General features: G+C 40.0%; 2 protein-coding genes across 2 annotated transcripts; one reads left to right on the top strand and one right to left on the bottom strand.

Moving 5' to 3' along the window:
* Nucleotides 1-206: 206 nt before the first annotated feature.
* Nucleotides 207-6700, top strand: pdzk1 (PDZ domain containing 1). Its single transcript, XM_077617575.1, has 8 exons — nucleotides 207-578; nucleotides 2136-2345; nucleotides 2416-2629; nucleotides 3494-3826; nucleotides 3894-4090; nucleotides 5410-5637; nucleotides 5704-6009; nucleotides 6647-6700. The coding sequence occupies exons 2-8, from the start codon at nucleotides 2139-2141 to the stop codon at nucleotides 6698-6700; spliced, it is 1539 nt and encodes a 512-aa protein (XP_077473701.1). The 5' UTR covers nucleotides 207-578; nucleotides 2136-2138.
* A 1519-nt stretch (nucleotides 6701-8219) lies between these two features.
* Nucleotides 8220-14801, bottom strand: LOC144086878 (Golgi pH regulator). Its single transcript, XM_077617041.1, has 14 exons — nucleotides 14567-14801; nucleotides 14320-14379; nucleotides 14151-14254; nucleotides 13941-14047; nucleotides 13761-13862; nucleotides 11828-11948; nucleotides 10651-10731; nucleotides 10470-10579; nucleotides 10312-10400; nucleotides 10146-10238; nucleotides 9974-10069; nucleotides 8941-9030; nucleotides 8809-8874; nucleotides 8220-8649 (listed from the first exon to the last, which is right to left on the bottom strand). The coding sequence occupies exons 1-14, from the start codon at nucleotides 14606-14608 to the stop codon at nucleotides 8443-8445; spliced, it is 1368 nt and encodes a 455-aa protein (XP_077473167.1). The 5' UTR covers nucleotides 14609-14801; the 3' UTR covers nucleotides 8220-8442.
* Between the last annotated feature and the right edge of the window lie 1032 nt (nucleotides 14802-15833).

The raw sequence follows: 15833 nt of genomic DNA, 5'->3' as shown, positions 1-15833 counted from the left end.
TGATTAAAAAATTACAATTATTGATTTAAAAGGGGGAACATCAGGAAATTTAATATGCATCTATACTCTTCATTTTAATTTGATCCTAAAACAGAAAGTCAGCACTCATGATTTACTTTCTTGGGCCACACAAAATGATGCGGCGGCTCAGATTTGGCCCCCGGGCCGCCACTTTGACACACGTGGTATAGATATAGTAGTATACTGGAGTTCAGATGTGGAACCATGTGTGCTTCTTTGTTGTCCCCGTTTATCTTCTAATCTCCCAGAATAGAAAACGATCATATGGCGTTGCAGGTACGAGGTCAACGCTACACAAACGCCAATCGTCACAATTAGCACTTATCTGTCGTTTGCATTTTTTGCATTTTGCGACCTGCGTGCCTAACTTTAGAGCGACTTTATGGATCCAATATTCTTTCCAAGAAGTCCGCGAAGACACTCCTTTTAACCTCCGTAGTTAAATAGCTCAACCTTTAGGTTCACCTTCGTCCTGTAATTCCAAGGGAGGAAAAAAACAGTCGTCACTTGAGAGCTCTTGATTTTGGAACGGCAGAAGTGCAAAAACGTGACTTGTGGTGAGTTGTCTATTTCTTCTTTTAAAACATGGATCATATTATTGATACTTGTTGGAAAAGATTGGCTAAAATTGCGGTCAAAATATAGTCTGGTTGGAATGGTCATTTAACCCATTGAAGCCTGAATTTGCGTTTAACAAATACACTTAGTAAATCTGTCAAAAAAAATCTGAATTTTCCCCATTTTATGTTTTTCTTAATCCTTGAGTGCCATTTATTTATGTATTCCCTCCATGCTTTTAGTTCGTATTTATTAAATGCAAATGCAGGCATCAACGTTAACTCATAAAATCTTTTGTAATTAATTAATTGTAATCCATGAATTTATGTAATGAGTTAAACTCCAGTTTAAACATTTTCTCCATTAACCGAGTCGAAGAAATTCACACTCTTTATGCTAAAATACTTTTACTCTTACCTAAATGTCATTTAGGTTTTATTTTGCTATTTTAATCATCCTTTCCTGTCACTTGCGTTCTTATTATGTAATTTCTGATAGAAATTGACCATTGACCGATTAGTTAATGGCGCATGCCATTTCTCCACAATAAAAATATCTGATATCCAACAAAATGGATGACAGTGGCAAAACAGTCCAAAGTGCTGCCTGACTTTACCTTGAGTCATAACCAAGAAAAGCGATTAAGCAGTAAATGTCACTGTGAAACAAGCACAGAAGATTTTTTTTAATCTTTTGGTGCCATTCACAGTGGTAGACGTCCAATCATGTGGCCCTTTTAATTCTTATGCTGTCACTAGTAGACATTAAAGTTGTCAAAGGTATCAAAAAGTATCAATACTGATATGTTGTGGGTGTGAAATTTAATTGGAAAAGTATTGATATACTAAGTTATTTGATTTGCACTCCCATAGGGAAACCAGAAATGTATTTGTATTTTTTATTTTTGCAATACTCTTTATAGTTTTTTCCTGTTCAACTCATTGGCTTTGCTAGAAGTCCAGTTCCCCTTCAAATGGATTGGACCTCTAGTGACAAACATTTCAATTCACAGCAGAATGATGATTGGACTTAATAGGTGAAATAACATTAAATTTCCATGGGTTTCATAGCATCAAGAATTGTATTCAGCATAGAGTATTTTCTTTGGAATATTGTTATCATTGGATTGGATAACTTTTATTCATCCCGTATTCGTGAAATTTCATTGTGACAGTAGCAGAGGGTGATTAGACAGAACAACAAAGCAAAAGCGCAAAGTACAAAACAAATCAAAGTAAATGGGATCTTTAAGAATCACCAAATAAAAATAATTAAGACAGAAAAGCAGCGAAACACAAAACGAGCTAGAGTGGACGGAGCTACCGCCACCGGCTGCCACTTGAACGGCGCCATCTTGGTTGCGGTAGCTAAAACGGATACAGACTCAAAAAGACGTTGTAAAGTTGGACAAAAACTGTTTAAAAAATTAATCGTGGCAACCGTTCTGATGAGCAATATTTTTCGGTGTCAACCCTCTCACATCAAATGAATTGATCATCTATCACCGTCAATGGAAGTCAATGCCTCATTTATAATATCACTGTTGTTGATGACAGAACATGGCTGTGTACAAGCCAAAAGTGATTTCCCTGACCAAGAGGCCGGGTCACACCTTTGGGTTCTACTTGAGGTTAGAGCACGGCGAGGAGGGTCACCTGATCCGCTGCCTAGAGATGGGAGGCCCGGCCGAGTTGGCCGGCATGAAAGACGGGGACCGCATTCTCAGAGTCAACGGCAAATTTGTCGACGGTCTTACCCATTCAGAGGCGAGTGAGTCCATTTTGCCACGTAATGTGCTTTTTAAGAAAGTCTTACACCTCAGCTGCACTGGTTCAGGTGGTGGAGTCGGTGAAAAACAGCGGGGTCACCGTCGCCTTCCAGACTCTAGACGAAGCTTCCTACAAGCAGGCCAAGTCGCAGGGCGTGAACCTGGAAAAGCCTCAACCAATGGCAGCAGTCAACGGTGTGGGCCAGCAGGTTCCAAAAGCAAGACTGTGCTACCTGGTTAAGTCCGGGTCAGACTATGGCTTCTCTCTTCGTTCAGTAAAAGGTAACACGTAATTTTAAATACATCTGAACTGTTCTTCAAAGTTCACTTTTAAACTGCGCATTTAGAGAAAGAATCCAATTCTGAAATTAGAGATTTTAACACAATTTCTCGACTATAAACCTCTACTTTTTTTGACATGCCTGGAGGAAGGAAGTGCTTGTTTTGTTCTTGTTTATTTTGTTCTTCTCTGGAAGGACACTAACTAAAATGACTAAAATTGATCCTCAGAGATGTTATCTTTTATGTACCGTATTTTCCGCACTATATATATATATATAATGATTCTTCAACCATATTTGTGGTGGTACCCTAAATTCCACATTACACAACACACCTGAGTATAAGTCGCACCACCAAATTTTTGACATTTCGTCGACGGACATTTCGTCGATGGACATTTCGTCGACGGACAATTTTCGTTTTATTTTAATGTCAAAGTTCCTTTAAAAAATCTGAAGTAAAAACTCTCTCATGATTATAATTTTGAGAGAGAGCGAGATTACCTGGTTGATAATAATTATTTATGCAACAAAACAATCGTTCGCAAGGTTGAGGTTAGGTTAACCCTAACCTTAACCACTAACCACTAACCCTAACCTCTAACCACTATCCCCTAATCCTAACCACTAACCCTAACCACTATCCCCTAACCCTAATTCTAACCTTAACCACTATCCCCTAACCCTAATTCTAACCACTAACCTTACGAATTGTCCATCGACGAAATATCCGGCGACGAAACGCCGGCGATGAAATGTCCGGTCGACGAAGTGTCTGGCGACGAAGTGTCCGGCGACGAATTGTCCGTCGACGAAACGTCCGGTCACGCAAATTTCATAGCAACCCACCGTGATCCACTTTCAGGCAAGGAAGGCGTATCTGTAACCGAGGTGGTTCCGGGCGGGGTGGCGGACCGCGCTGGCGTCAAAACCAACGACCGGCTACTGGAAGTGAACGGCGAAAACGTTGAGACCGACACCCACGAGCATGTGGTGGATAAAGTCAAGAAGGCGGGCAGGAACCTCATGTTCCTACTTTCCGACGCCGAGACTGACCTCTACTACCGCAATCTGAACCTGAAGATCTGCGCTGGTTGCGCCACCACCGAATGCCTTCCGTTCCAACCGCGCATCGTGCAGTTGACCCGAGCGCCCGACGGATACGGCTTCCTGCTCCTGGAGGAGCCTGATGTGATAGGCAAGTGCTTTGGCTTCCGTCGTCACCGCGGAAACAAACCCAACTGACAGCGAGGTGGTCCATGCAGGTCATGTGATCGGCACGATAGACCGAGGCAGCCCAGCTGAGCGTGGAGGTTTGATGGAGAACGACAGACTGGTGGCTGTCGACGGGCAACAGGTGAACACGTACACTCACGAGCAAGTGGTGGACGCTATCAGGCAGAGCGGCAATAAGTGCTGCCTCCTAGTGGTGGACAACGACACGGACCTCATGTATGATCAGGTGAGATAGCGCTGCGGTATAACATTAGCCGGTGATAGAAATCCAATCCATATAAACTGCGAAACTACGACCAATGATTTTTTGACGTCGATTAATCTGATATATTTTTTGCGATTAATGGAGTTATAGGTACATAGATAATTCATTCATAATCCAGACCATGCATCCTCCCAAGGGTTGCAGGACCCATCTGATTTAGTGCGAAAGGCAGACTACACCCTCGACTGGTCGCCAGTCAGACGTAGGGCGCACGGAGAGACAGACGACCATTCACACTTAAAATCATACAGCCAGACCATCAGGTACTCTGATTTTCTGCCACATTCCAAAACAACATGCATGGTAGGCTGATTGGACACTCTAAATTGCCCCCAGGTTTGGGTGTGAGTGTGCATGGTTGTCCGTCGCCTTGTCCCCTGCGATCGACTGGGCACTGATTCAGGGTGTCCCCTGCCTCTGGCTCGGAGTCAGCTGGGATAGGCTCCAGCACCACCCGTGACCCTAATGAGGATAAAGCAGTTCAGAAAATGTATGAATGAAAAAAACTGACCTGTTTTTGTATTTTAGTAAAAGTCTGTTTTGAATCTAAAATCTCAGCTTATATTGAAAAATTGCTTACATAAATATATATGTTTACATAAATATAAATACGTAGAAATATAAATCATTCATTTTCCGAACCGCTTATCCTCACAAGGCTCCCAGGCAACCACTCATAACTAAGGGCAATTTAGAGTGTTCAACCAGCCTACCATGCATGTTTTGGGATATGGGACGAGACCGGAGTACCCGGAGAAAATCAACGCAAGCCCATGTAGAACATGCAAACTCCATAGAGTGAGGACCAACGAGGGATCGAACCCTCGACCTCAGAACTGCGAGGCCAAAGTGCTAACAACTTATTCCACGATCAAAACAGTTCGTTTGTTGATTGATTAGCGTGACCGGACGTTTGGTCCCCGGACGTTTGGTCGAACGGACGTTTGGTAGAACAGACGTTTGGTAGCACGGACGTTTGGTCGCCGGGTTCGCTCGCTGTCAAATTATGACAGAGAGTTTACTGTTGATATTTTGATATTAGATATTTAGATATTAAACTCACTCTCTCTCTCTCATGATTATAATTTTGAGAGCTGGTTTCAACAGTAACAACCGTCCAAACGTCCGTTCTACCAAACGTCCGGTCGACCAAACGTCCGATCGACCAAACGTCCGGTCGACCAAACGTCTTTCGACCAAACGTCCGAGTACCATTGATTAGATGTCAAATAGTCGCTTCATCGTGGCAGTGCAGCAGACGTCTGTTCTTGTCCACTTAGGGCAAAGTGTCACCCATGCTCTTCTGGGAGGAGAAGAAGGACACTGTTTTCCCACCCAGTTACTCGGAAGCCACCAACTTGTACAAAGCGCCCACGCGTGCCGAGGAGTCGGAGACCGAGGAAGACCTGGAGCTCAAACCCAAGTTGTGCAAAATGGAGAAGACGGCTGCGGGATTCGGTTTCCATCTTAACGGCATCCAAGGGGTCTTCGGACAGTACATCAAAGAGGTAAGACGGAAAGAAAAACGGACGAGGACGATTTCGGACCACCTCACCTGCGGTCTTCTATCGCAGGTGGTGAAGGGCGGGGTCGCCGACGTTGCCGGCCTGGAGGATGACGACGTGGTGGTGGAGGTGAACGGGAAGAACGTGGAGTGCTGCACGCACGAGGAGGTGGTGGAGTTGATCCGCGTTACAGGCCACAAGTTGGAGATGCTGGTGGCCGCCAAGAACGTCTACGAGCGGCTCAAGCTCAGGGCCACACCCATCACGCGGCAGCTCCTTGGCGAGACGTCGCGGGCACAAGTACACAGCCAAAATCAGGAATGCGATGCTTCGGTTTGCCAAGATTGGGACGTTATGCTGCCAGCAAAAGAGCGGGTGAATGACTTACTTGTTAATACAAATATGCACAATTGAACATGAATATTTTTAATTAATTCAATATATTTAAAATTGGCTGCCATTGAATGAAAGCAAGTCCTCGCTGTTTAAATGAAATGAATGTCTATCGTTGTCAGTAAGTCAATTTTGGGTCACTAACCGGTTTTAGCTGGATCATGAACTGTTGATTTTAGAGCATTTTTTGCAGGTTTTAGTTGAAAATCAAAAGGATTTAATGGACATCTTTTTGTGGGAGACGAAAAATGTATGCAGAATTATACATTTTTGTCCAAAACTGGTTGATTACATTAGTGTGCCTTGATTTTGCGAATGTTTTGATGTTTGGAGTACTTCAATTTGACTGTAGGACAAGTAGAAGTATTTTTAAGATTGAAATGTATTTCCATTGAAAATTAATGAGGCTTTTTTTAACAAAATAAGTTGTTTTTGAGGCCACTGTAAAACATTATGTGGACTGCTTTGCTATGCAAAGCAACTCCACACTAAATAAAGCAATAAACACAATGTTAAAAGATAGGAACAAATGACATGCAGTACATTATAGTCCGTAAAATGCGGTAAGTGGATGATTCCTAGCAACCACACTTAATGCTAATTGTCTCTCTCCTTGCAGACCTCATCTGTGTCTTCATCTTCATCTTCTGATAGTATGGATGACAGACTTTAAGAAGCAACATGACCACGTAAAACATTCCTAACAATCATCATCAAAGGACAAAAAAGACTTCTGGTACACAGATTCATCGCACATGTTTACATAACTAATTGGATTTTTCAGATAGTCACGTATTGTATTTGAGTAAATTCAAAAATATGAAGTCATTGACAATGTGTTGTAGTGCGTCGAATATGTAAGAACCTCAGATTTTTTTAAATATAAGCTTATCAATGATGCTGTTGATACAATAAATGGTATTTTAACGACTGTTTTAACATTTTAGTACTTTATTTCAACTGTGTTTATGACATTTTAGAGAAGCGTTAAAGTAGAAGGTTCAGTGCCTGTAGGCTATAGCAGAGCTGCCAAATGTCAAAAATCATATTTCATAGTGGTTAAAGAGAATTTTCCGATTTTGTGACCCTTTTTCTTAGTGGCATTTATAAGCGACGCGTACAAAAATACAGCTCAATATTATTTAATTTTCTGATTTTCAGTTTCATTTTTCAGTAGTTAATTCTTGCAAAGAAATAAAAATGACAAACAGCAAATCAACGTTTACGTTTTGTCGACATAGCGAACAAACGTCTAGACTGCTTGAAACAACTGATGAAAAAATAAATTGAGCACGCTACTTAACTTTGAAAATAATTGAATGTTTTCAGTGTGCAAAATGCAAAACCAATTTACAGGATGATGTTGTGTTCCAAATTAATCGTCTTGGTAAGTTACAATGGTGAGCCAAAAACAAAGACTTTCAACATTTAATTTGTTTTCAGGTAAATTGCTGGAAAAAAAACATTGCTTAGTATAGTTTTTAGTTTTGATACAAAATGAATGTTTAGTAGTTTGTTAAAGACTGGTGTAGTAAAATAGAGATTTGTAATATTTGACAGCTCTGCTATATACTGTTGTTTGTTTTTAATATGAATTATTAACCGTGACCGGACGTTTGGTCCCCGGACGTTTGGTCCCCGGACGTTTGGTCGACCGGACGTTTGGTCGAACGGACGTTTGGTAGAACGGACGTTTGGTAGAACGGACGTTTGGTCGCTGGGTTTGCTCGCTGTCAAATTATGACAGTTTACTGTTGATATTTTAATATTAGATATTTAGACATTAAACTCACTCTCTCATGATTGTAATTTTCAGAGCTGGTTTCAACAGTAACAACTCGGCGACCAAACGTCCGTTCTACTAAACGTCCGTTCTGCCAAACGTCCGGTCGACCAAACGTCCGGTCGACCAAACGTCCAGGGACCAAACGTCTTTCGACGAAACGTCCGAGTACCGAATTAACAGTTTCAGTGCCACTGACTATGAAAGTCGTCCAATCATATGGCGTGCTTTTTCTGGGAATTGAGCCTGTCCCTAGTAGATGTCGAATCCTTATAAACTGGGAAGGCTAGCAGCGAATGAACATTCATTCAAATGTTGGTTCTGCTTACTTAAAATCTTCAGCTACCGCAACTTTTGGAGAATTTTATTTTACTGTGTAACCTCGAGTTACTCATACACTCGAAAAATCGTGCCATCATTTTCTGCTTTTATTGAATGCTAAAAAAAATACAGAGTACTAATATCAAAGTAAAGAACAATAGAGAGAAAAAGTAAAACTGAAGCAACTCCAGTGTGTTCCTACCCCAGAAAAAAAGTCAAAAGTAGCAGAAACGGCAAAAATACTTCAAAGCGAAGGGTCCGCTTTTCAAATTCCTGATTCAGGAACATGTTGGTGGTGGTGGTAGCGGGGGTCACAGTGCCATGTGCTTCTCGGGGGATTGCTTGTGGGCCAGATAGAGGAAGAGAATACTGGACAGGGCGCTGACCAGGAAGATGACGTCGAACCAGCGGTGGTAAAAGTTGAACTGCAGCTCTCCCAGAACCTCCGTCACAATGGAGCGGTACTCAAGCGGCATGCTCATGCGCATCAGCAACACCGACGACACAAAGTACATGCCCTGAAATAAACACACACGTGTTGCTGTCAATGATACTTTACTGCCCTTTACGGCAATAAATGTCCGAACCGGTTTGAATTGCGAGGGCTGGCAGCGTTCTGAGTTCAAAATGGATTGAACTTCTATATCACTTCTATATATATATATATAAGTACTCACCATAATCTGAGCCAGGACCAGCACGATGACGTTTGAAGACTTGCTGCTCGATATAGCGTAAAAGAACTGTATTGGAGAAGCACAATTTTACTTAGTTTCCCTAAACACATCACCTGTGTGTGCACTTCCTACCTTTGTGAGAGTTATGAGTAAACCTCGTATAGATGTGACGATGATGATGCCCACCAAAATGAAGGAAATGTGCTGGGACCAAAACTTGACCTGGTAGATGAGCACAAACAAATGAATAATAATTAATCATTACAAAGATGATATGGAATGATTTTCTCTCCTTGGAAATTACAAATAGAGAAGTTAAACATGCTAAAAAACAACCTATTTTTCATATTTAATTTTTTTTTTTTTTTAGCTAATTCAATTATTTCATTTGAACTAAAACTTTAGACAATTTTATTTTAATTTGGTGAATAATTTAAAGAGTCTGTTTTTTTAAATAGTTTTGTAAAACATGGTTTATTGACATTTTTTTATTTATTTAACCTGATCCAAATGCATTTTAAAATTAAATTTAGAGAAGAATTGGGAACCAGTCTGTCAGATATTTCACTTGTTTTAGTTCAGAAATGCACTGTCAAAAAATAAGCATTGCAAAATTATATATATATATATATATATATATATATATGCATATATATATGCATATATATACATACATATATATACATACATATACATATATATACATACATATATATACATACATATATATACATACATATATATACATACATATATATACATACATATACATACATACATATACATACATACATACATACATATACATACATACATATATATACATACATATATATACATACATATATATACATATATATATATATATATATATATATATATATATATATATATATGCAATTGGGAAGCAGTCTGTCAGATTGTTCACTTGTTTTAGTTCAGAAATGCTCTGTCAAAAAATAAGCATTGCAAAATTCTATATATTTTTTTTGACTAGTTGTTGTGAATTTAAATGTTATACATAAAGGTTTGTGTCGTAGAATTTTCCCCCAAATAAAAGAATAAATAAAATACATGTTTACATTCATAATCAATGTGGTTGTTTTTTTCTACAGTGTCAAAACATAAGGAATTGAAACAAATAGAGCATGAATTGTACTCTTACATCAAACTGGATGCCCAGGTAATTGACCGTAATTTCAATGCCTCTTGTCACCGGATCCGTCTTTCCCACTCGATCGAAGACGATGTTGATGGTGGCCTTCATTTAGACAAACAATTATATTCATATTTGCAACCACATCGTACAAATCCGGCAGGTGCGCTTGTGTGCTCACCATAAATATTTTCCACACACAATAAATGGAAAAGAAGTAGCCCAGGAAGTTGAAGTATTTTCCTTGGAACGTCTTGGAGTACTCAATGCGCTCCTGGAGAAACACATCAGTCAGAAAATATAACTCCACTATTGATGCTATAGTCATGTATATCTTCACGGCAAACCTTGGTGGCTTGCAAGTCAACAGTCTCGAGGAAAAGCTGTCGACTGAGCTCTTCCAGGGCGTCCACTTCCTGCTGGATGAGAGACAAATCTGCAGAAAAATAGGTGTGAGCGCACTAAGTGGAGGCCATTTTGTTTCTGCCTTTAAAACGGGACGTACTTTCGCTGCCCGTTTGCGATGAGGTGACGCTCTTGATCATCCCCCACAAGCCCGTCTGTTTGTTCTGGTCTTCGCCACGTTGGTACATCTGCCTTCGTGTCATGGCGATGCTGCGCATTGAGATGACGGATGTTTTTTAACAACATTTTGCCAAGTGATTAGAGAGTTAGTTCTCGCTGACCGTTTTTTCTTGCTGACAATCATGTCCATCGTTTGAAGCAACCGCCGCTCCAAAGCAAGGATGTCGCTGTCTGACACATTTCTTGGAATAGATAACTGTCAAAATCAAGCTTTTTTTCTAAAAATAAATAATACAGTGGTACCTCGTGGTACGACGAAAATTTCGATCGAATAATTCGCTCGCGATACAATTAAAATTTCGAGATGCGACCAAGCCAGGTGGCCATGACATGAGAGGCTGTTTATCATTGTAGCGCACTGTCTTTTTTTGGCGCATCTCTTTCGTGTATAACTACTATATCTACGAGGACTGAACGATTTATTCAGACGAGTTGCGACCAGGAAACGCACAACGCGCATGCGCGGGCAGAAAGAGGGCTTACTGGATAATGAAGTATACTCGTGCACACAACACCCATAGGCAATCAGAATAAAACTTCATTACCCACAATCAATACGTGGGTGAGCTCAGCTATTGCATTTCCTGTTATTATTTCTAAGGAAAGAAGCTCCCGCGATCGTTCTTTCAAGACTATTTCTCGTTGGCAAGTGGTCGTGCGTTATCCTATTGTGAGGACATTTGTGTGCATCATTTTCGGAATATTTTGAAGGCAATACAACAGCAAACAGTCCATCGATAGCGAACGTGAGGGTGGAGGCGTGGCAAACCGCTAACCCGGAAAACGAAGGTAACAAAAGATTAAGACAAAACTAGAATTCAGTTTTGTGTAAAGTTACATTAAACGTATGTTTGAGTGTGTCTGTATATATTTATCCAAGTTAATTTAAATTTGTTTGTTCCTTTACAAGTGCCGTGGATAAAGTCTCCCCAAACAGCCCCCACCCTCCGCCTCTGTGTGTGTCGTTGTCGCTCCCCTCCGCGAAATGCGTCTAATTTTACATCTATTAAACACATTTTATTACTATTAAACCACTCGTTATTTATTACTTTGTCAATATATGGCGAATTAGAAGAAATAAAACATTTTTTCCAATCCAATATCCTGTTTTGGGTGTTTTTTCAGAGGGTTGGAACAAATTAATTTGTTTTCAATTAATTTCAATGGGAAACGTTCGCTCGAGTTACAAAAAGCTCGACATACGATCTCTCGGAACGGATTACGATCGTATGTCGAGGTACCACTGTAATAAAAATCACATTACTAACTTAGGCTTACCTGAGGAAATAGGACATGTACGTGTAAGGGCAGTTGACAGCACCAAATCCAGACAAGAGAGCCATTAAGGTGACTCCTATCACGCCAACACGGCTTATGAGCTGCTCAATGGAGAGGATGCCTAAGAGAACAAATATTACTGTAATTTTCAGATAAGACACTACTCCTTTCCTTTGAACCATGTGGCTACCTATGCATTTTTACAGGCTACTGAAGACTATGACATATTTTAACCATATAATCTAATGAAGACTATGACATATTTTAACCATATATTTTATTACAGCTGCTTCATTTTTATATATTACTACTGTATGATTAAACACTTGTTTTCAGCTCGATGACCACGCGAACAGAAGGTTCCCTTATAATAAATGCTTGTACAATGAACAAAGGGTCTTTGTATGAGAATCTTTTGAGGTTGATTACAGACAGCTTCCATACAATGCCAGCTGATAAGGAGGCGAGCGGAGTGGAGCTCCAAGGCCAGCGGAGATACAGAGACGACGGACAGTGGAAAAATCCCGAAGGAGGAAGGCACCCTTCAAGACAGTCATGGACCAGTCACCATCTTATTGTTAATCAGCTAATGAATATTTATTTTTGTATTATTATAACTGGGAAAACTTGCGTTTGGGCGTTGGCTTAGGTTGGGGCGGGGGGGGGGGGGGGGGGTGGACGGAGCTCTGTATAGATCAATTTGTCAAGAATAAATCATCTGTGGATTAACCCGTTAAACCAGGGGTCGGGAGCCTTTTTGACGAAGAGAGCCATAAACAATTCATATTTTCAAACATTATTCCTTGAGAGCCAAACTCAGAATTTAAAAGTAAAAATACATGAAAATGTGTGCATTTATTAATCATTTCACCACTTTGAAAGTAAAAAAAAGTATCTGAATTCTTTTAAGAATATTTTTCACGGTTGCTAATCAATGAGTATGCATGCAAAAGAGTATAATGAAGAAAAATTATGATTAAAAAGGCGCTAGAGATAGTGTCGGCGCCACAGTGTGATGCTCTCAGTGGTGTGTTCCGGGCTTAGGTGGTCTCTCACCAGCGTTTCCCATATTTTACCACACAGGTTAGCAGAGAGCCATATACACCCAACAAAAGAGCCACATATGGCTCCCCAGCCATAGGTTCCCTACCCCTGCGTTAAACCCTGGTCTGTCTCCTCCGATGCTGAATACGCTACATTATTAGACGAGATAAGACATCGTTTTAGGCGTTGGAGTTAGATGCTAAAACTTAACGTCTAAAACTACCTACCATCATCCTACCAAGTTTCCTTCAAGAATTTTGCTTAACAACATAGTGACACTTTAGGTGTGTTCAATCCATCTACCGTATTGTATTCATTCATTCATTTTCTGAACAGCTTTCCTCACAAGGGTTGCGGGGGGTGCTGGAGCCTATCCCAGCTAACTCAGGGACCCAGGTGGGGGACACCCTGAATGTAGCTATGCTAGTCCTGAGTTCATAAAGGACTTAGAAGTCAAGATAAGTGAGCTTCATTTTTCTTCTTCTTAGCTATTGCGTCCTACTTTTTAAAGTTAGGTGTTGTGTTTTCAGACTGCCTGTGAACATGCTAGGCTAGTGGGAATTATTCCACTGTTTAATCAGCATTGTTTAGCGTTTTACCTGTTTATCTTTTCTCTATTTTGAAATAAATTACCATATCAGCCGCATTGTCTTACATTATGGCGTTTCATCTTTGTCACCTTGCAGTTTCGTGCATGTCATCTTTTTATGCGCATATAAGCCGTACCCTCGATTCAGTCATCATTTTTTTGTCCGACAAGTGCGGCTTATATGTGAGTAAATACGGTAGGTCAACTCGTCTCCCATTGGATTTTTCGCTGCCAATCTCTTCCATGAAAAATGGATTATACATGTAAACAATCTTAAAAAAATTTTTTTAAAAAACTCACCATGCTTTGGACTGAGGATTGGGAAAGGGTCACCCAGTTTCCAGAAGAAATACATAAAGGTAAACCACACCATGCACGCAAACAGCAGCCTCTGTCTGTGCACTGCAATGCCCCAAAAATGTTGTGTTATATACACTGTGTGAATCACATATGTAAAAGTAAAAGAACTTGCACACTTACACAGGCGAATATTGCTAACCACAAAGTAGCCAATGTAGAAAGGCACCACAAAGATGAGAACCAGCAGAATCACGTAGAGATTTAACTTCCAGTGGAAGTATCGAGAACTATGGAACAAGACATTTTAAATGCATTCATTTTTAGTTCATGGGTGATGCAAAATGACTCTAATTGGCAAGATTTGACCAAAAAGAAAAATATGGGCTATACCTGCTACTCAAGGCACCCAGAATCTCAAAAATGATGAGTTCAAACATGGTACATGAAAAGGCAAAGGTGACAGAGAAGACCACCTGCACCACATATTGTCGTACCTGAAATAGTCATGAATAACATCGTAATTATGCATAAAATACCGCAAACAGAACTTTGAATGTACCTCATAGTCTTTGAAAAGCTTCCGCATGAAGAACAGCCAGCCAAATCCAAAGAACAACACCTTAAATCAACCATAATATGAAGAAAAGCGCAGTTTAATTACAATAATTACATAATTACAATTTTAAAATTGGATGTTGTTTGACTGAGTGACGTAACTTGTTGCAGTGAGATACATAAAACATTATTTTGTTTGTTTTGAAAGATAAAGCTGAAATAAGATCGTCTATTTTAGCAAGTGACAGTACCTGTGAGGTGAACATGATGACGGAATCCACCAAAAACGACATTTTACGTCTATTGATCGGCTGTCAATTCAACCAATTCTCTGAATTAGGGCACGGGGAGCTTTTCAGATCATGTTGGCCCAAGAAGCAGCAACTGATCTTAATGAAAAATGTTTATTTTACTCATTTTGAATAAGATGTTATCGTTAGTGCGTCAAGTTACAAGGGTCGTCTACATCATGCGTCACCACTAAAGCTTCGTGGCCATTTTCCGGCGCTGGTCTATGACGTTGCAAAATGTACACGATTCCCGTATTAAAATGTTATATCTGCAATTTCTATGTATACTTTATAATTTTATTTTTACATATTTAATGTATATTAGCCCCGTTGAAACAACATACAAGCACTGTCACTCAGAATTGTGATTGTAGTCGATGCGTGTGGAGGGTAGCCATATTGGATCAGTACTAATCGCGTTACTTTGTCACTGTACATATTTATAATAAAGCACCGAGACAATTACAATGTTGCAATAACATCGTCCTTAACTAGAATGTGTTCAAAATTAGAACCGTGCAAGAGACATACAATGAAATAATGCTCAAACAACTTTCTTGTGGTCTTTGTTACTGGAAACAGGTTTCAACTTTCATTCATTTTCGGAACCGCTTTATCCTCATTAGGTTCGCGGGCGGTGCTGGAGCATATCCCAGCTGACTTCGGGCCAGAGGCGGGGGACACCCTGAATCATTCGCCAGCCAATCGCAGGGCACAGAGAGACGGAAAACCATGCACAGTCACATCCAATCAGGTAATCAACCACTGTATGAGTCTTTTGTGGGAGTACTTTTTTTCTGAGGTATAAATAAATAAAAAGTTCATAAAAAGGTCTAAATCTGCTCTGAAACTCGTAACCAGAAGACAGATGAAAAATGGCGGAAGTCAGGGCAGAAGGTTTCTTTTAATTGCAAATTCTTTAATTTTCTCAAGTAGACAGAAGGTAGACATTTGAAAACAAGACAACAAAACCTAGTGAAACAGAAAATAGAACAATAACACCTTAAAACTGAAAAAAACATTAAGACAATACAGACTAGTCTGGGGCCCCTCTCCTTGTCATTGCCAGTTGTTGTAAGAAAAGTGTGTAATGTATTGAAAGAAAAAGGAAATGATTTAAGAACAAAAGTTGCAATCTAGCCTCATTGATGTCAACAACCAGCATCAAAGCAATCATTCCTTAACAGTCAGAATGTGTTAAATACAACTTCGTAAAAATGACTTCACT

This window comes from Stigmatopora argus, chromosome 13 (genome assembly GCF_051989625.1).
Source record: "Stigmatopora argus isolate UIUO_Sarg chromosome 13, RoL_Sarg_1.0, whole genome shotgun sequence".
Taxonomy (NCBI): Eukaryota; Metazoa; Chordata; class Actinopteri; order Syngnathiformes; family Syngnathidae; genus Stigmatopora; species Stigmatopora argus.
Note: the sequence above shows the minus strand (reverse complement) of the source record. Positions and strands in the feature narration are given on the sequence as shown.

Excerpts from the sequence above, each read along its gene's own strand:
- LOC144086878 (XM_077617041.1), bottom strand. The coding sequence starts at position 14,608 with ATGTCGTTTTTGGTGGATTCCGTCATCATGTTCACCTCACAG. Across the intron at positions 10,239-10,311 it reads TTGACTTGCAAGCCACCAAG|GAGCGCATTGAGTACTCCAA; the intron begins GTTTGCCGTGAA and ends GTGTTTCTCCAG. Across the intron at positions 10,070-10,145 it reads GTGTGTGGAAAATATTTATG|GCCACCATCAACATCGTCTT; the intron begins GTGAGCACACAA and ends GTCTAAATGAAG.
- pdzk1 (XM_077617575.1), top strand. The coding sequence starts at position 2,139 with ATGGCTGTGTACAAGCCAAAAGTGATTTCCCTGACCAAGAGGCCGGGT. Across the intron at positions 2,346-2,415 it reads ACGGTCTTACCCATTCAGAG|GTGGTGGAGTCGGTGAAAAA; the intron begins GCGAGTGAGTCC and ends GCACTGGTTCAG. Across the intron at positions 5,638-5,703 it reads TCGGACAGTACATCAAAGAG|GTGGTGAAGGGCGGGGTCGC; the intron begins GTAAGACGGAAA and ends CTTCTATCGCAG.